This window comes from Argiope bruennichi, chromosome X2 (genome assembly GCF_947563725.1).
Source record: "Argiope bruennichi chromosome X2, qqArgBrue1.1, whole genome shotgun sequence".
NCBI lineage: Eukaryota > Metazoa > Arthropoda > Arachnida > Araneae > Araneidae > Argiope > Argiope bruennichi.
This window is the reverse complement of record NC_079163.1, coordinates 15,797,899-15,818,647: the sequence shown is the minus strand read 5'-3', so window position 1 is coordinate 15,818,647 and position 20,749 is coordinate 15,797,899. Positions and strand designations below refer to the sequence as shown.

General features: G+C 28.9%; 1 protein-coding gene across 4 annotated transcripts in view; it reads left to right on the top strand.

Moving 5' to 3' along the window:
* Positions 1 to 20,749, top strand: part of LOC129960852 (protein croquemort-like) — a 111,428-nt gene that overhangs the window by 36,794 nt on the left and 53,885 nt on the right. For all 4 annotated transcript variants that reach the window (XM_056074548.1, XM_056074550.1, XM_056074547.1 and 1 more), the window contains exon 3: positions 17,493 to 17,653. In XM_056074548.1, coding sequence (XP_055930523.1) covers positions 17,493 to 17,653 — 161 coding nt within the window. The remainder of the gene's footprint in view (positions 1 to 17,492; positions 17,654 to 20,749) is intronic.

Below are 20,749 nucleotides of genomic sequence, written 5' to 3'. Positions count from 1 at the left end.
CGAGCACTTATGTTCTGTAGTCATTTGTTTTTCATTCGAAGATGCGACAGCCAATAAAGCTAATGGGCCAATAAAGCTTTCTTAAAGCCTTGAGAAGTATGCTTCTTACCATACTAATAAGTTCTTAATTTAAAAAAAAAAATATTCATAATAAACTTTCGAACCATTTTGGATATTTTCTACCGATTACTTCATATACATCACAAAATAACCATAGACTGTAAAGCAATTCGATTTTAAAATTAAATCTAACATTGGATAAATGGAATTCAATAGCAGAAAAAATTTCTCCTGTGTTTACATTCCTTCATGTTATTTCATTTTGTTTATAATTATGAAACAATAAAATAGAATTTAAATGTCTTACAACTAATCAAATCTTTCATTTGGGAATATTCTTTCAATTTAATTTCATCCAATTTAACGTGGAAATTTAATCAATGATTCAGCGTTTATCCCCACATTGGTGAAATCAGATTTAATTTTAATATATGTTTGTTGCAGAAGTATATTTACAATTCAAATGCCTTTTCTGTAGAAATGCTTAAATAACACGGTACATATACGGAATAAGAATTCGTTGAATGACGTTTTGCACCTCCTCAGAGATGGTTATAAAAATCTTAAAACCTTAAACAAAGATTCGTTTCAACGTCCCTTTTACCGTCCCTTAAATGCATTAGCTAATAATTATCTCCCAATAAAATTGGGAAAATTACAGTTAAAGTGCCGCTTATTGAATAATTTTTATAAAGACACGTTATTTGCTTTATTTACATCGAAATTTAAAAACGCATTTATAAAAAATAAAAAAAAGGCTCTGGCGCAAAAATTAAATTTTATTTAATTTGCGTTGCAGGCAGTTATTACGTTATATTATAACGGTGAATAATAAAAACTGCATAAACTGCCTTTGCTATAGAAGCTTGTAATGAGGTAATTATTAGTAGCAATGTTTCTGAGAATAAGAAAAAGTTTGCTTTGAAAAGGGGTTTGATTGAGACATATGTTGTTAAATAAATAATAATATAGACGAAACGCAATACAAAGTAGCACATATTATATAAATTTTCAGATAAAAACTACTTATGTAATATATGAATGTAGACTTTCCAGTTGCTACACTTATATCAGTGATAAGAGAAAATTCAGGATTCCTGCTGAATTAAAATCAGGGAAAACTCGGGTAAATGCTCTTATGGTATGCCGATCTACCATAAACTACAAAGTTCTGACGCTTATATTCAAATTTCCGTAATGTTTAATCAGTTTGTTCTAGATTATTTTTGTAATTTTCATGAAGTATTTCTTGAAGAGTCTGAATCATCTAGTGAAATTAAGTTTTTAATTAGTTTGGTTTCTTCAAAAAGCTATCTTGCTTTATTAAACGAAAGTATTTCCCAAGGCTTTGACTGTTTTGTTTTCATTCTTCTTTAGATGCATTAATTTAATTAAACAAAACACTAAATTCTACTTGATATTATTTGATTAAATCGAGTTTCTAACGAGTTTCAAACTGCATCCAACACTGCAAAATAAAACATAACTTGAATTCTTCTTCTTTTTTTAATTTTGGTTTTTTTTTTCCTTTTATGTAGTCAAAATTGGTTTTGGATTACGTTTCTTTTTCTTACATTCATATTTGAATTCATCCAAGATATCTAATTTTTCTGTAAAATATTGTTTGTTTGCAATTTCATGTGCCTTTCTAACATGAACATTCTTGTCTCTTTAACATTTCTGCCTTTCTCATGTGCCTTTCTAACATTTCTTGTCTCTTTAACAAATTTTATGAGACAAGAAATCTATCGGAGATTTGATATTTTCCGTTGCACTTTGCAGCATTTTGTTCAAATTGCTTATACAACTTATAGCTTTATTTCATGTGACAAATACAAATAAATATTTGATTTTGTTAAATTTTAAAATTAAATCACTTAAAAAAAAATTAGTTTTATTTTCAAGTTAAGGCTGTTTGGTGGTGTTAGATAAAATATCAAAAATGTTTTTCGTGATTTATTAATAGGAGGAAGGAGGACATAACTCTTGTCAAACTTTAAGTGTCATTTGATTTTGAATTTCATCGCTATTTTCTGAATAACGACAATATGGAAACCATATAAAATTGTAGACATTTTTAGATAGGATTTGTTTTTTTCTCTTCGCGGTGACATAGAAACTTCGCTTCAATAATTTAACATACACAGAAAATGACTAATAGACATTTTATTTAACGCACGGTTTTTGTTTTTCAACAAGCTTGATATTTTCGAAAAAATAAATCCGACTTAAAAGAAAAGATTTCGACTTTAAAGAAAACCCCATATGCAATTTTGCCAGATAACCTTCCAATACGTTTGTGGAGCTGCAGAAATTTTACTCAAATTTTTGTTTTAAAAAATCAGCGTTTACATTGCTTTGTAATTTGCTTCTTGCATAGTTCAGTTATATAAGCATTCGAAAGTTTGAGTTTTTAATACCGTTATTTTCTTATGTAATTTTTTTTCTTTTATTTAAATGCGTAAAAAAGATGCTTCACCCCCTCCCTCCCACCACTTAATCCTATATCCGTGTGCATGATATAATGGCACCTTTTGGATAGCTTACTTAACAACATAAAACAATAAGAATGTTGTCGTGCTTTTTCCATTTCTGATCCGATATATTTCTTTAAATTCTTTACATCATTTACTGTGGTTTCAAAAAATTTTGAAACTATTTCCTAAATTTTTCATCTCCTTGTTTTATAATTTTCTTTTCTGTGTCACATCCGTTTCATTTTCTTGGGGCTATTCTAAAAATTATTAATAATTATGATACAAATAAATGAAGTATAATAACGAAAAAATAATTATTTTTTGTTAAAATACGATTATGTGCATTAAGTTCACTGCTTAAAAATAATTAAACAGGTTTTCTTATTGTTAGATTTAATGTTCAAATTCTTAAATGAACAGTTATAAATAACATAAATAAATAATTTAATTTATCGAACCTTGCGTAAAAGTGTAAAAAGATATTGTTCACAACTCGCATTTGGCCTCTCATATGAAGGTTCTGAGCTTGTAACAGACGGAATGACGTTTCACAGCAAATCATTTGATTCTCCGGCAGCTCACTAGTTTATTTAAAGCCAATCATTAACTATCACGTCAACGAAGGGGTGACATTTCAAGTCATTCCAGTTTTTCGCCCATGGACGGAATGAAATTTTACAGCAAATCATTGGATTTCCCGAAAGCTTGCTAGTTTATTTAAAGACAATCATTAACCATTCGTTTACGAAGCAGTGATAGTTCACATCATTCCATTTTTGCACCCATCCATTCTGACCGGTCATTCACAATCACTTCACGCCAGTTCACTCGGACATCATCACTGAACAACTCTCCAAAGAACAGCACAAGCACATCCTCCATGCACTCCGATCTCTATCTATCCATCCGTATTGAGTGAGCGCCGAATGCAAATAGTGAGAAAAAAAAATTACTGCCCTTGAACAAAACATAATTCGTTCGACAAGAATAATGCTTCAATCATCAATTTTTTAAAAAGTGGGCTGTAACAGAACCTATAATTGATACGTTTTAAACATCTGTCGCTATATTATACGACCATGAAGCAATTTACGGATGAGAATAAATTTGAGGTCGTATTTTGAAGTACTAAAACGTAAGCAATCAATTAAGATACCAAAAATAGTAAAACAGCTTAATATTTTAAACTGAGATCCGACGAATATTTTTTCATTAGAATATCAAAAATCGATTCCTTGTTGTTTAATAATTCAAAACGTTTAATGCATACGAAGTAAAATTGGGTGCCTCGCCTGCAAATTAAATTAGCAATACACATCTATTTGATTTCATGTCTTCGATTAAAGATAAGAAATTTACTTAATTGGGCTCTTTTCAAGGATTATATTCAAATCTTTAAACAGTATATTTTTGTCCTGTGGAGATAGAATCAACACTAATTTTAGCAAGCGAGTCAATATTAATCTTAGTAAGGGAATTAACTCAAGGGCAAACAGAATAGCCGTTTAATCCTTTCGTTTCTGAAGGGGATCTGAATCCGAGGACTGTAAAGAAGAGGAATTCCTAACAGACGAAATGATTAATCGCATACATGTATTATTTATTATAGATCAAGAACACGCTTTGAAACACTAATATGAAGAGAGGAATGAATTTGCAATAAATTTGCATTTATTGCCCGATCGCTGGTGTTAATGATAGGTTTGTTATTTAGTGAAATATCATTACTTCAAGGACATTTAAAATGAGAATGGCCGGTTTATTCTTAAACTTTCCTGAATGGGTGAGGAATGATTTTTTTTTTTATCAGATTAAGGAAAATGAAAATGGTTTATATAAACGACAGGAAACTGAATACGCTTTTAATCCATTAACTGGATCAAATAAAAAGATAAACATTTTTAAAGGTGCGCAAATGACACAATAAAATTTTAATTTGACATCTGTTTCAAAATGTTTCTCTCATCGAAGTTTATTATGGAATTAATGGTTATTTAGTGACAAAATAAGTGACTTAATAAATAGTAAATTTACTGACAAAGTAGAATCACACAGGGCAGCAAAATTTTTTGATGTTTGGTTCCTGGAATTTTTAATTGGTTTTGACTAAATTTGGTGTACTGATTTCATGTATGAAAGCTGTTTTTTTCGACCAGTTCTATGTTTTGAATTAGCGTAGAGTAGTTATATTATATGTATAGTTTGAAAGAGCAAGTTAATCTTCGAATAGAAGAATTACATGAAAAAGGTAGAAAAAAGGATATTAGTATTTGTTCTCACGCAGAAATTTCTGTTCATGAGTTAAAAAAAGTGATGCCACAACTTCAGTCATAGAACGGATAAAATTTATGAACATCAAAGAGAACCTTGTGTGGACTTAGAAATGTTAAATATCCTCTTATTAAGCTCGATGACCACGTGAAATATTCTTGTTTCTTTTGTCTATGGGATAAAAGAATTAAGCAAAACCACCAGATTTAAAAATAATTGGAGTAGTCTAACTTTCTCGCATACTTTCTAATAAAGATAATGAGCCTTGGGAAGACAGGGAACGCCTTGCATAATATTAGCGTACCATTGTTAAGGAATATTGACCGTTGATGTGAATTTAGCATTTTTACTGGATCTATCGTGTGATCCTTGGCGAGTTTTTTTGGCGATTAATCCCTGTCATATGGTTAATAAAATCCAAAAATCGAATTTATTTTTGTCGCGTTTTTCCTACCGATTGAAACCACAATATGGCACAGAATTAAAATTTTAGTTACAAAATTGCATACCAAATCTGATATATATGTCTATGTGTTTTTGAATTATCTCGATGACATGCTTCTAAAAGTACAGACCGACGGACGGTCAACCCTTAGCTCAAAATTGGATAAGTGTCTACAATATAGATGTTTACGAATCTCATCCATCTCACTCTTCGTTTTACAATTATCGTGTTAATTTATAGTCGGACAGACGGACTGCCTCTGAACAAATTTTACTCACAATTTGACGAAAATCTTACAAATTCGATGTTAAGACAAATTACCGTATTTTCATTCATCTAGATCAAAGCGATTTCGTGTTATTTTTGTCACAGACAGATATATTCCAAAAATGTGTTTTTCGAGCTCAAGGAGGTCTAAAAAGTATTGATTTATCAAACTCTAGAGTTCAAATTTTTGGACAATTTTACAATACTTTCTGTATATTTTGTATAAGAGAAAGTAAAAAAGGACCTATCAAAGAGAACACTGACGATGGAAAAAGGCATGCCATTCATGAACCCTCAGTCATATGAGGTAGAATTATGTTGTCTTCATTATATTATATAAATCTAGACTAAAAGAAATAAGCTCATAAAAGTTCTTGCTTATAAAGGGCATAAAATTGTTTGTAATAAGTAGAAAACTTTAAAAAAGGTTATGTTATGACGGCCAAATCAAACAGCTCATAAATTATTACGGCGAATTCATGAATGAGAAAGAGGGAAAAGCGTGGATCTAGTTTGTCCTTGAGTCTTCTCGGGCATTTATTAGGTTGAAAATTATTGTAATATAGTCAAACAGCAAACTTAATATCTTCAGAAACTTTGTATAAGCATATTCATTATTCTCGCAGCCATTTAGATAGCTTTCCTAACACTCTTGTAGGTACTAATGAACGCTCATTAACGAAAGAAGCCAAATGATTTCACCATAACATAAATACAATGGAGAACCAATGCTATGGAAGATGAGATACTCTTATGATGACATATTATTTTTGAAATTTGCGAAAAGTTAGTGTAAACAATATTCACACAAGAATGTCAAACAAAAGAAAGTTGCTTTATTTTATTCTTATTTCCGTTTTTTTATTAATCTATTAAAAGTTCACAGGAGTATTGTTGCGTTTTTCCTCAATTAACTGAAATATCTGTATACACATATATATGCAATGATATCTCTTAATCTAATTAAAGCCCCAATTAATTTTCCAAATTTCAATCTTAATTTAGCCTATATTAACTTCATTCTAAAATGTTTCCATATTTATTGATCCAATTTCCGTTCTTTCATTTAATTAATTATGCACGCGCTCTGTAAAAGTTCTGAATTCAGCTGGTCCTTCTTCAATTAAATAATTTTATATAACTTATTAAGAACGTTTTTAAATGTAATTCCTGTACTCTAAGTTTAATTTTATGCGGTAAGTCAAATAACTTAACTGTCATAAATTACAAAATAAAGCTTCTGGGCAAAAACTAAAATCATATTTGTTTTCGGCACATGAAACACAATTAAAATCAGCTAAAAAAATCTCAAGCATCAAAATATGTGCTGACCTGTGTTACTCAACAGACAATTCAAATAAAATTGGCCATTTAATCATGACGACGATAAATGTATAGATTATTAAAATGGATCTTTTTTGAAATTTCACAGCTGTCGGAATAAAATTTCCGCTTGATTTCTGCAACAATGTTTTGATCATCGGAATTATTTAACGGATCATCGGAATTCCATAAAATTTGGAACTATTTAACGAGTGTTAAAAAAAAAAAGCGATGTCATATCTTATAAAACAAAGCTGCTGGCATAAACTAAAATCATATTTGCTTTCAGCACATGAAATACAATTATCAGCTAAAAAATCTCGGAATAAAATTTTCTTTTGATTTATGCAACAAAATATTTTGATCATAAAAGGTCATCCTAAAAATTTGGAACTATTTGACGAAAGTACATAAAAAAAATATTCGTTTAACAATTCAAGTGAATATGACCATTTTCTTTTCACAGAAAAAACAAATTTGGACAATATGAATACAAACTTGGTTCTTTGAAAGTAATTCTTGTAAACACAAAAGAAAAAACTCCTTTGATTCAATAAAATTAATGAAAACAAAATGGAAATAAATAGATCGGATCTATACACATTCTTTAAATTTGGTTAAATATTTTTTTTTTAGAAAATCAGCACCACAAATTTTGAAATGAAATTTTCATTCAAATACGACAAAATGTGACGATCATTGAAGATCATTATAATGTTTGTCATTATTTAGTGTGTAAACCCTCCACAAAATATTCATAAGAAAATTCAAATGAAAATGGTTATTTTATTTTCACAGGAAAAAATTGGCAAATAAAATAATTATAATTATATAACTAATTGGAAAATAAAAACAGTTTAATTATGCTCTCCTGAAAGTAAATCTTGTTAATACATAAAATAAAACAATTGTCATTATTAAAATAAAACTTACTATTAGCGTAACATTTTTATTTACAAAATAAATAAAGGAAATAATGGTACCGGTTGTTTACTAACCGCTGTTTTGCATTCGGAAACGAATTCATCAGATCAACCTTGTCCGAATTCTTGCAGTGAAAATATACCTTGAAAGAAATAGGCAAAAAGCAAGCAAAGATATATAAATAGTCTTATTATTTAAATTAACTCATAAGATATAAATACTGTTTTATAATAAACTGTGCTTAAGAATTTAAAAATAAATCAAAAGTAATCGGGAAATCTAAATTCTCGAAACCTATAACTTATTTCTTTCTGTGAAGAAACTTTTAATTACAGCTTCGAACAAATTTCAAGTACACTACCCCGAATTTTTTTTCTCTTGTGAAATAGAAGCTTTCTGAGCTAGGAGTTAAATTTAGACCAGTCTTCCTTGAAATGGCCTTCGTAATATTCTCCCTCTTTTGCGGAAACAACGAATTTGCTATAGAATGCTCCCGTTATTTATATTCATTGTTTCATTTTCTTTGAGGACTTAGGGTTCATAAATAATACACCGAAACGTCTTGTAGATTCTGGATATCAACGCAAATCTTGCTACATAACCTGCGGCAGTGATTTCCCCAAATCTTTCTTGCATACTGTCTCATAAAGGTGTTATCTTTAAAAAACGCCTTGTATGCCATTGACCTACAATTATTATGAAATGTTAACTTTCGGCGTGGATTTAGCATTTTTAATGAATCTATCGTGTGATCCTTGGCGAGGTTTTTTTTTTTTGTGGTGGTGGTGGTGGTGGGGAGGGTTAATAGCAATCGAAAATCGAATTTGCATTTTAAATGCGTTTTTCCCAACCGACTGAAATAAAAACATTTGACAAATTTGATATATTTCAGTCATTGCGTTTTTAAATCGCGTCTATATGTTTCTGAAAGAACAGACCGACAGACGTTCAATCCTTTTGCATTTAGATCAAAATTTGATATGTATCTAACTATAGATGTTTAATATCTGTGTATACCGAATTTTATACATTTAACCCTCTTCATTTTGAAGTTATCGTGTTAACTTATATTCGAACAACCGGACAGACAGTCTTCCTCTGAACGGAGTTTGCTCAAAATTGATCAGAAGTCAACAAATCTGGTATAAAGACCGTATACCCAATTTCATCCATCTAGCTTATCTTTGCCACTGACAGACGGGAATTTTTTAAATATGTCTTCTGAACTCGGGTAGGTCTAAAACACGGAGGTTCGTCAAACTCTCGAGTTCGAATTTTTTGACGATTACAATACTTTTTGTATATTTCGTATATGAAAAAGTAAAAAAAAAAAAAAAAAAAAAAAAACGTGATGTAATGATGTGATAGGTAACTTACAGTTAGATATTGGATGACATCTGCAGCTATTTTAGTCAGATTATTATGTCGTCACTTAAATTGTCTCCATTGAAATAATTTCATTTTCTTTGATAGTTATATCCATTATTTTTCTTTTTAATTACATCTTAGTTATGATACTTGATAAAATGTTGGACCAATCGGCATTGAATATATTCCCATTTCAATCCTTCACCGCCTTTTTGATTGAACATTTCCTATTGTTTCTTAATTCAATCGACATTTTTAGTAAATTACAAAAGTAACGTTCATATCTAAAGATTTTTAATATCTTACACTTTTTTTCCATTCCTAAATATTCTGCAGATTCTATTTCATTGGTACGCTTTGTAGCAGAGAGATATTTTTACAATGACCACAAATTGTGCTAACTCTATAGTCGAGGCAATAATCTATTTACAACGTTTAACGTGCGTCGGAAAATATATACATTGGAATGTTTGATAAATTATATACATATAAACATAATTGCATTGTTATAATGTATTAATATATCATTATATTAATCCGTCTTGTTGATAGGTTCTGGCGCATATTGGTGTCTCATTCACTGATTTTCAAAATCAATATAGTCAGTTGCAAATAAATAGCCATGTATAATCATAATTTCATTTGGGAAAAAATGAATATAAAGACTAAGCAATCTATTTTAATTTTTTTTATAATTTTCCTGAAGATAACTGAAGTCCATCATAATGATTAGTGTTAACCCATTCACTCCCAGCGAAATTTATAAAGGCTGAATTTTACGAGATATCTGTAAACGGCAATGAATGGGTTAATCTTCAATTAACTTTAAGTAATAATTTTGAACAGAATAGCCGTGCTGCAACTTAAATAGCAATCAAACGTAATGTATGAAATAAAATTTAGTAGTATATTAAATATGTAGGCGTTATTCATGTGACGTGGATTAGGGCCATCATAAGGATAAAAGTGTTAAAATGCTTACTGAACGCCAAGATATAAATGAGCTAGGGAATATTGTATGTATTATGTTCAAATTACTCCATTCTTTCTAAGGGCGTAGGAAGCATACTTACCCAATTCATTAACTTCTAAACGCTTATAAAAAGTTATTTTACCACCTCCGCTTGGAACAACTATCTCTTAATAACTTCAGAAACCATAATAAATATTAATAAACATTTTTACTATATAATAATCAAGTTGAGCATCAATTTATTGTTTTTATTTTTTCGAAAGAGTCATTGCCTAACGCTGAAGAGAAAATTATCGTTTAAGTTCTTGCAAAAACTTTCATTGAAATTAAAACATTGATGTTTCGAATCATTTGAAACCGAAATAAAGTATTTAGTTTTTTGATTAATTATTAATTAATCAAATTTTTTTTTCTTTTAAGCTAAATCAACCTCAATGCCAATGATATTTTAATATAAAATTATTAGAAAAATGGCTTTTTTAAAGGGTTGAATTTTGATAAAGAAATTTACTCTCGTATTTTTATCTAAGCATGAATGGAAATTGCAAGAGGGGTTTCTCGAAGTCAAGACTTTATTTTTAGGATTTCGTTTTAAATAACTTCTAGAACCTTTAAATTGCATCCATTTTGGTTCGTGTGGGAATAAATTTCTCGATTAGAAGATCGGGCTTTCGATCTGTCAAAATTAATTGCTGCATCTATTAGAATCTATTCACAAGATCAAAATTAATTATTGTAATCACATATACTCTCCTCAATAGTCTTCACGTAGCTATTAAAACCTCTGATTTATATGATTAGTTAATTAACCTATACAATCATAATTGAGTTGCAAATAGCTTCAAGAAAATATAGTTAATCGTGCTATCAATTTCAAATTCTTCTAAGAAACAATCTAAAAAGCATAAAAGAAAACTAAAAAGAATTTCACTAAATTTATCTTTAAGTATTTTCATAAACAGTCTTCCTTAATTTATCATCAGATAGGATATAATACTTTTTACCGTAGTTTTCAAATTCAAAAATCTCACAAAACATATTTAAAAAACATAAAATGTTTTATGACTGAATTTTACAACGTCTAGTATTACTGGTTCTTATCAATTACCTAATTTATGAATTTTAAAATCATCGCATAATAAACTTAGACATTCTATTTCCACTAATTGAACTAAAAGTTTGATAAAGTGCAAATTATGGATAAAAATGTTTTCGTTTTTCAAAAGCTATTTTCTTTTTTCCATTGTTCTCATATTTTTTTTCTAATTTCGGATTTTCCTTTTTCTCTTTCTTTTTTGAATTGCAAATATTGCATTAATAAACTGATTGTTAAAAATTAGTTTTACAAATGCGAAGCAAACTATATTGTTGATAACAAAATTAAATGTTAATACATACTCACACGCAACAAATTTATCATAAAAATATAATTATAATGCGATTTGTTTTTGAAGAAGTTCATAATTATGAAATGAACATGGGACAAATTATAGCTTTCGCAAATTTGTCTTTAATGCACAAGCTATATAATAATGAATAAATGGAATAATTTATATTTAATACCCAAGCTATTTAATAATACATAAATGGAGGAATATTTACCTCTAATCAAACATATTGTATGTGTGTTGTTCCTTTAATCCCCCTTTTTCGTTATTTACTGAAGTAAAACAGTAACACTAGCAAAAGCAAAACAATGTCAAGTTAACAAACTTTCGGATGTTTTTCAGTAATGGCTTTATAACTGGAAAAATGTTTTACAACTGAATTACGACTCAGGGTAATTTTATCCTTTCTGTATTTGGATAGGAATCAGAACAATAAACAATTAATATTGCAAAAAATATACGCAAAAAATAATTATTTCTTTATTATTACTTTCCATTTTTTCGTATGCTAAGTATGCAGAGAAAAGGTATTCTAACTATCAAAAATTTTCATGGTATAAATTAATGTTTTCGTTTTAGCCTCTCTTTATCCGGAAAAAACATGTAGATTTGGAATTATGCTCATCTGTTTCTCAGTACTAAAACAAAAACAGAACGAGCTAGAAAAATAAAATTTGATTTCAGGTTTTTACACTAAAATTGAAAATACGCATCAATGCTTAAATACTTATTTTGTTAATTTTTTATATCCCATTATGAGCTCAATTGTACTTAATTACATCCATAGAAGATTTGCTTGGACGGCAAATTCTCACACGGCAGCGATTGTAGCGACATTGCTTTGTGACTTTGCTGGGCTATTATTCTAATAATTGTATTATAAAGATGTGTTTTTTTTTGCATATCACATGTACTATATATTTCACTAAAAAATATAGGATGCCAATGAGTAGCAAAAAGTTGAATTATGGTACCATGAAAAACGATGAAATCATGCTAATTTATAGTCCTAAGCAATATATTATGCAAATAAAATTTGAAAACGGAATAAAATTTACATAATGGTTAAAAGTAAATAGGATTGAGAAATAAATTATGTTGTCCCAAAAATGCAAAAAAAATGTAAATAGAAAGGAAAAATAAATACATTACGTGTTGTCCCAAAATGTAAGCACACGTTGAAATAATTAATCCGTAGCATTAAATAATATTTATCGAAGTTTCATAACACGGATTAATTTAACTATTTAAAAGGCCATTTTTTTTCTATTCATGGTATATTAAAATATTTTATGGTCTAGATCCTGATTAAGAAAAGTGATTCCTTTAATTTATTAAATAAATTTTATTAATTAAATCAACAAATCAAGAAACTCATTTTGTATGAGATAAGGAACTAAATCATCTAAGTTTTTTCTGTCTTATAGAAAAATTTGTCAGAACTTATGCCAGCCTACATAATTTCATACACAGATTGATAAATTTGATGGAAACCATACTTCTCATGGCGCCAGAAAGAGTTAAATAAATGTAAAAATTGTTAGAAATCGAAATGTTGAGCTATTTATTAACCAGGCGTTGCAGCTAAAATTGCTTGTTGGAATTGGAACTTCAAACGGTGCGAATCATATCATTTGGAGCATCTCTTTCATTGGATTTCCACAACTAGTTGAGTGTAGTAATGTTCAACTAGAAACATTGTTTTATATATTCGCACAAAATAAAATTAATTGGGCTAAGAGCATGATCATAGAAAGAGTTACCCATCACCTACCCCACATTTCTGTCCTAACTTTCCAAACGTCATCAAGATAGGTTTTCGTGTCGCGATTGTGATGAAGAAGCCCTCTCTTACTGAAAATTCTTTATTCTCAAATATATCTTCAACATGAACATGGGACGCAATACATTCCCGTTGACATTTCGAGTTAACGACATCAATCATGCCGATCTCAATGTAAAAAAGATCCATTTAATCCACGCGCAGCAGAATTGCCTTATACAGTAACCAGTTCATGTATAATTTCATGGTCAAAAGACGATTATCAAGTGCTAAAGAGCTGAAATCATATCAAATGGCGGAACCTTTATTCATGAATAAGTAATAAATTATTTTAATGATAAAATATTTAAATAGTAAAGAGGAAAAACTGTTTAATTCGGATCTTAATTAATTAACAAATTAATTCGAATCCTAAAATTTTCCTATTACAACATGTGATTTGCGTTCATTAATATGAAGGATGAATCATTTATACGTTGACAATTGCGTATGTATAGTAATTGAAAGGGTGGTTACGTCTCTTGGATATTTGTACTTATTTCTCATCACCGTTGGGATCAACAGTGTGGGTTTTAGGAAAACAAAAAAGTAAAACATTAATTTAATCAATGTGTTTATTAATTTTTACAAATGATTTAATTCAGAGTTTTGACTAATAAAATCGATATTGCTGTTTCGTGAAATCAGGGGCTTTTTGGGGTTTGATATTTAGACTATCTCAGCCACTTAACATTGACATTATCATATATTATAATAATGCCATTCGGTTAACTTCAATTAATTATCAAAATTGATCATGATAATCGACGGACAGTATTTCTATTCTCACATCTGTGGCTAATTTATACTGCAATATCATTTAATTACATACACGAGAAAAAACCTGACATATGATACATTGGAAAAATTCGAAACCAGTGAAAATAATTATACGACTTGTTATTTGCATTATGTAGATAAATTTTGACCTTCAGAATTAAGTATTTTATCACGGAAACAATTAATTAACTCATTAATAATTCTAAGTGGAAGATCATTTATTCAGTTATGCAAAATAAGCATCTTGTCGGTATTTGTTTTATCTGCATTATCTTTTTATTAAAGAAGTTCTACAAAAACTAATTAAGTGAATTCTAAAGAACATAAATATTTAGAAGATGCCGCTGAAATATATTAATAAATTTTCTTTACGAATTTAATTGAGCATTTATACATTGTTGGTAGATTATAGACGGGTGGCTGGTTGAATATATTAATTATTTTAGCAGATACTTATTTTACTGATCAAAAATCTTTAAAAAGTCAACTATTATTTAATTTTGCGAATTGCTTAAAAATAAAAAAAAATCCTTAAATTTTACTTTTTAGAGAAATAGAAGTTGTTAAAATTTTGTAAAATTTACAATTTTGTCGAATTTTATGGCATAAAATTTCCATACGTCGTCTCTGATATATCAAAATATATTGTGTCAAATTTGTGACATTCTATTGATGACGATCTTTAGAACGTCAAATTTGAATAGAATCAAGTTAATATCGTTCCGCATAAATAAATAATTATACTTTAATGATTTTAATATTTCGTTGTGAACTCGCACTGTAGTCCTAACATTTTATAATTGAGAAAACTTGCATTTTTTTACAAATTTATGTGATAACTAGGCAATTATTACCTTATAAAAGAAGCACTTGCGCCCCTTCCCACAGCAGCCATAAGCAGTTGCCTTAGTCTGCCTCTTCGAAAATCCGCCACTGAATATGTTTTGAACTGTTTATTACACGTTCATGAACTATTTAGTATATTACATATAATCTTCAAAAGCTATAACTCTATATTTCATTAGCTAAAGCAATCCTCCTTGCTTTAAGTATTAAAATACCTGACGTTATAATTTTATATTATTCATTTTTGCGCTATATCTAGAATGAATATGTAACTTTTAATAATGTAATTATTGCAATACACATTTGTATCAAATTAAAGAAACATTATATATATCAAACGTAATTTTTTTCGTCAAAAATTTTACCTTTTAAGATATTTTACAGATCACAGGATCTACTATCCTTCCTCTGTTGCTACTTTTTTCATTATAAGTAAATAATAATTTTTATTTACTCAATTCTTTTTATAACTTGTTTAAATATCTACTTTATAATGAAGTAATTAATGTGAACTATTAAAATTAAGTTCCTAATAGCTCAAACAAAAAATATTAATTAAATTTTATATTTTAAAAAAAATCATTTAGTCTAATGGGTTTTTTTAACAGTTAAACGCAAGAACCTATTGCACTTTACCAGCTGCAGAACATCCGGTGCATTTTCATTTTGTCTGTGCATCAAAATTCAGTTCAAATAGTAATACTTTTGTGTGCATTTTTTTACTTCAACATTTTTCAATTTTTCTTGGTTGTTTGGGGCAATTAAGGCTTTAGGCCTGCCAAAACTTAATTAAGCTCAAAAGATAAATAAAGTTGATTGATGAAGGAAATTGAATCAATTCGGAAAATACAATCAGTTCAGAAATATTTTATACATTATTTAGGTTTAATTGCAATACTATTAAAATTTAATTGCTATAAGGATTCACAGGAACTGAAAAATTATGAGAATTTCAGTTAAAAATAAAAAGATGGGAAGCTGTTTCAGTAAGGTTTATACAAAAACCGACTTTTTGAAAAACCGGTTCTCGAATTCAATATTTCCAAAAAACCAGTTTTAACCGGTTTTCGAATTTTTGTCTTAATATATTTTTGCCTATTCTATTTTTATCTCATTTATATAAAATAACAAAAAACGAAATCAATATCAAAGTCAAAATATAAAAAAAATAATTAAGGATTACATATACATATTACTTACACAAAATAACGAAAACTCAAACAAAAATTTCAAATAATATTTATATTATTTTCGTTAATTTTAATGTCTCCTAAGAAAATAGAATTTTAAAAAACATAAAATATTCACTGAACGGTGGCTAAGTCTTGTTCTTATTTTGGACATAATATTGCCTGAAATTGAAAATACTCGTTCACTAGCTATTAAGCTTGGTTTTATAGTTTTCAGGGCATGAAATAACAAATCTAAGTTTTTTGTTCTTTTATTTGTTGCCGCAAATAATGAAAATTCAGCTTTTAGTGTCTGGATTTGTAAGTTTTCCTCAGGATATTCAAGAAACTTATGAATTGATTTTTCTATGGCTTCTTTTAAAAAAGCATTACTCTGATGTAGTTTGTTCGGTTTGTTCTTCATCAGAATCGATTTCCACATAAGAATTTAGAAATATTCAAAACAATATCTTTCCAGATAACTTAATAATTTCGGTTTTTGAAACTCAAGAAAGTACATTAGATTTCTTTGCTGAACTATAAATATTTTGTGGATTTTGCAAATACAACAAAAGAGTTGGTAATTCTACTTGTCTTCTTTCTTGAATTCGTTCTTCTAAAGCATATAGAAATTTCTAACTTATTTCAGTGTTTAAATTTTTTAGTTCAATTAACAGAAATTCAAATATACCTTCACTTGTTTATAAATTGGCATCTCATCGCCCTAAATCTTCAGCTGCTAGGCGAATCGGTCTCAACCGATAAAATTTTTTGAAGACGAGGAATATCCAAGTGTTTCGGAAAACCGGTTTTATTAATTTAAAAACAGGTTTTCAAATGTGGCAAATTTACTTTAAAAAAACAGGGTTTGAAAAATCTACAAACCCTATGTTTCAGTATTTGCCATTTGCAGCATTTTACATAAGTAAGACCCTACATTTTTTTTCGCTGGCAAAAAATCCCCATGTTATTCCGTAAAATTCCGAGTCATCAAGTTTGACCTATCAAGACCTATCCTTTAAATTTGTCGTATGATTTTAGAATTCCACTGTAGTTCAAGACCTGGTAAAGGCCAATTTGACAGTATACATGAAAATATAAATACGGCGAAATGCCAAATGACTTATTTAAATCCATTTATAACTTCACCAATTAGTTTAATCTACAAAGCCTGGATAATAATGATGGGCAATTTAAACGCTTCCGATAACTCACAAAATTTCAAATTTTTAGTTATTAATTTATGTTATGAATCTTTCATGTATATTGTTAATTGTTTATACAGTAATTGTTATTAGTGTTGTTGCATTTTTTTTAGTTGTGAAATTAAGCTTTCACAATTTTACATTCTTAATAGTTCCTTTTATCTTCAATTTCAGAGATTAGTACTTAAAGAAGGATCTCAGTCATACTCATACTGGAAGGATGTTCCTGTACCTATTTATATTCATTTCTACTTTTTCAACATAACAAATCCTGAAGAGATTTGGGCTTTAACAAACAAGCCAGTTTTAGAAGAACTTGGGCCTTACACATTTAGGTAAAGTATTTTTTAACATTTTCTTTTGATGAAAGGAGCAAATCGGAGAAAACATCGATATGTCTGTTATTTAAAAGTTTTAACGACACTATTAATAATTCTTTTCCGGGAAACAATGTATCTTCTAGAAATCAAAAAGTTAAGATTGCGATTTCTTTTGTGACTTCTGATTCAATGAGATTGCAAAATTTTTTGTTCGAGACAGAGATAATTAAACGACAAGATCAGAATGAGTATCTACGGCTAAATCTTCAAGAAAAGCTGTTGAGAAGATATAAATTTAACTAATGGCGGTTTGCCGCAAGGCCGTTAGAGGCTGTCGCCCCAACCCTGAAGGCCCTAGGGAGCCTTAAAATCTATTCCATGTGCACAGCATTTCTAAGCCGACAATGAATTTATGACATCGCTAAATGAATCAAGTTATGAAATGTTGAAAATCACTATTTTATCACTATTTTACAATTAAATTCGCAACCTTGATGGAAATCTTAAGGGATCGTTTTCAAATTGGAATTACGCATTGTTGCTATTTTTACAAACTGTTCCTTAAAATAATTTGTAAACAACCACTATTTGGTAAAAAACTGTAATAAAGTCGGTTTTAGTTATAAAACTATGCGTTTTTTAATCGTCTGTTTAAGAGAATTAGCAAAAGAAAAATCAAGTTTCAGCGAGTTTGTAGCATATCATTCGTTGGAAATCATTATGGAGAGATTCCAAATTTGTCGACTGAAAAAAAAAAGTGTTTGGAAGGTCATTTTTTTTATATATATTATGTATATCGCCCTCTGTAGGTAAGTAACACCTACCCTTCTTTTACACGGGAAAAGGAATTATTGAGATGCCATTTTGTGGTTTTAGTTCGAAAATGGATTATTCGTAAGCAAGAAACTGATTTTCAACATTAATCTAATTTGAAGGCAAAATTCACTGAAATCGGGCGCCTGCCTTTTTCAAATATTTACTAGTCAGATTTGAAACACTCTAGAGTTTGTATATTATTTTTTTATATTTGGAAGCAGTTATCACTAGCAAGTCATTATCTCTAGTTTTGAAAGAAAAAAAAGTTTGTATGACCCAGAATCGACGATGTTTGCTTAGTTTCGGGTATAGAAATAAATACATACAGCATTCCCGCTGAGGAAAACTGGTAACAAAAAAAAACAAAAAAAAAACACCGTTGTCTTTTTATTTTTATATTTTTATTTATTTGGGGATAGAGTACTTTGAAAGAAAAATATCTTACTCTACTTCAGCTTCTCCCTTCCTGAAAATCAGCTTTTAAATTCGACTTGTCCTGCTTAAGATGACCTAATACTTGAAAAATTGCAGGGTTTTTTTCATAAGTTTAATGATGAGATGAATTATAATGAAATAACCGCTTTTGGCCACCAGCCTGTTCACCCAGGTTGACTTTTTAGACTGCTAAAAGATCAATATAGGATTGCTTTTTTTTAAATTCCACTTTATTTAATATGACATAAAAATAGGAATTTAATTGAATCAATATGAACTTTTTTTGGGCTCAAATTAAAAGTGTATATACTGTGAAATAAGAACTTCTTTCCCCTGACTGGATGAAATATTTGACTCAGCTAGCAGCATTTATTACAATATTTTGCAGATGCGTTAATTTTATCGAAGTGCAGCTATGAAATTGGTGAATGAAACAGACTGAAATGTTCATATATCGATATGTTTCCATTCGACTGTCGCGATTCCGTTTTAAATAATAAAAGCTATTTCTGTGCAACGTACGTTAGCTTTTTCTATTTGTAGATTTATGAAATAATTATTAAAAATGAAGCCAATACTACTTGTACGATAACTGAATTATGAATTGTTGTCTTGTCTAAAAATAAACTCAAGGACATTCTATTATGTAATGACACTTCTTTTCCTGTAATAAATACCTTATTTTCTTAATATTCTAACGAAATTTTAGATGTGTAAATACGTGGAATAATCAAGTTTTCATTTTGAATGGTAAAATTAATTTTGGATCACAGGAATTCGTATCTGAAATTCCATCAAATGCATAAAATTCCACGTGCAGAATCGAACTATTCTGCACGTGGAATTTTATGCATTTACTTGCCATGACAAATATTTTAGAAATCTAATCACAGACTTTAATTTCTTTAATTTTGATAATGAGAATGATAAACTTTTTATTTTGAAAGTAGGATTATTTTTAGATTCAACTTACTCCCATCTTGCAAAGACATCCAAGGTCATTTCATTTTATTCTTGGATGCGGTAGTTTCCCAAAATAAATTTTTATTTTAAGAAACTGATGCTCCAAAATAGTCCTTATTAAGCATTCCACCTGGGTTTCAAAGTTCTTTAAAGCCTTTAGTGATAAATGCTTTTAGAATATGCTAACATATTTTTTTATAACTTTGAATAAAAATCAAATTTTCGATACGGTGCACGTTTTTCCTTTTAAAAAAATTATCTGCACATCATCAGTAACATTTTGCAAAAAAATTACATCCATTTTCGTACTATTTTTTCAATATTAAGAAGTCATTCAGATTAAAATAAATTATTACCATTTACAATATCTAACTCGCGTATCCGTTAAAAGATTCTGACATATACACATCTTTATGGTGTCATTGAAAAAATGATCACAAATGTGGAATGCATGTTGTTAAAAATACTACTTAGTTTAGGTTGCTATGCGGTTTACTTCGTGTAGCAACATTCATAATGCATAGATAATTGCTGGTTGTAATTCAATAAATAAATAATAAATTATTCATTAACGTTTTGATAAAAAAAAAATCGGGAAAGATCTGTTATCTTATTTTTTATGGATTTCTTTAATTACTAGCGAAAGTCTAAAGCTCACGGTCGTCCAACCATACTATTCATAACAAATTTTTAACAAAAATTCTAATTTTAAATTTTAAAACTTCGAACAATGCATGCTTTTTAAAAAGAACATCAACAGCATGCGCCATTTATTTTGCGTTCTTCAGCTTTATCCATAAATACAATAGAAATACCACATCGTATGCAAAAAATAATCGAGATCAGATGCTGTCCAGATATGAAGGCAAAATTCTTAGAATCTGAGATGGCTAAATT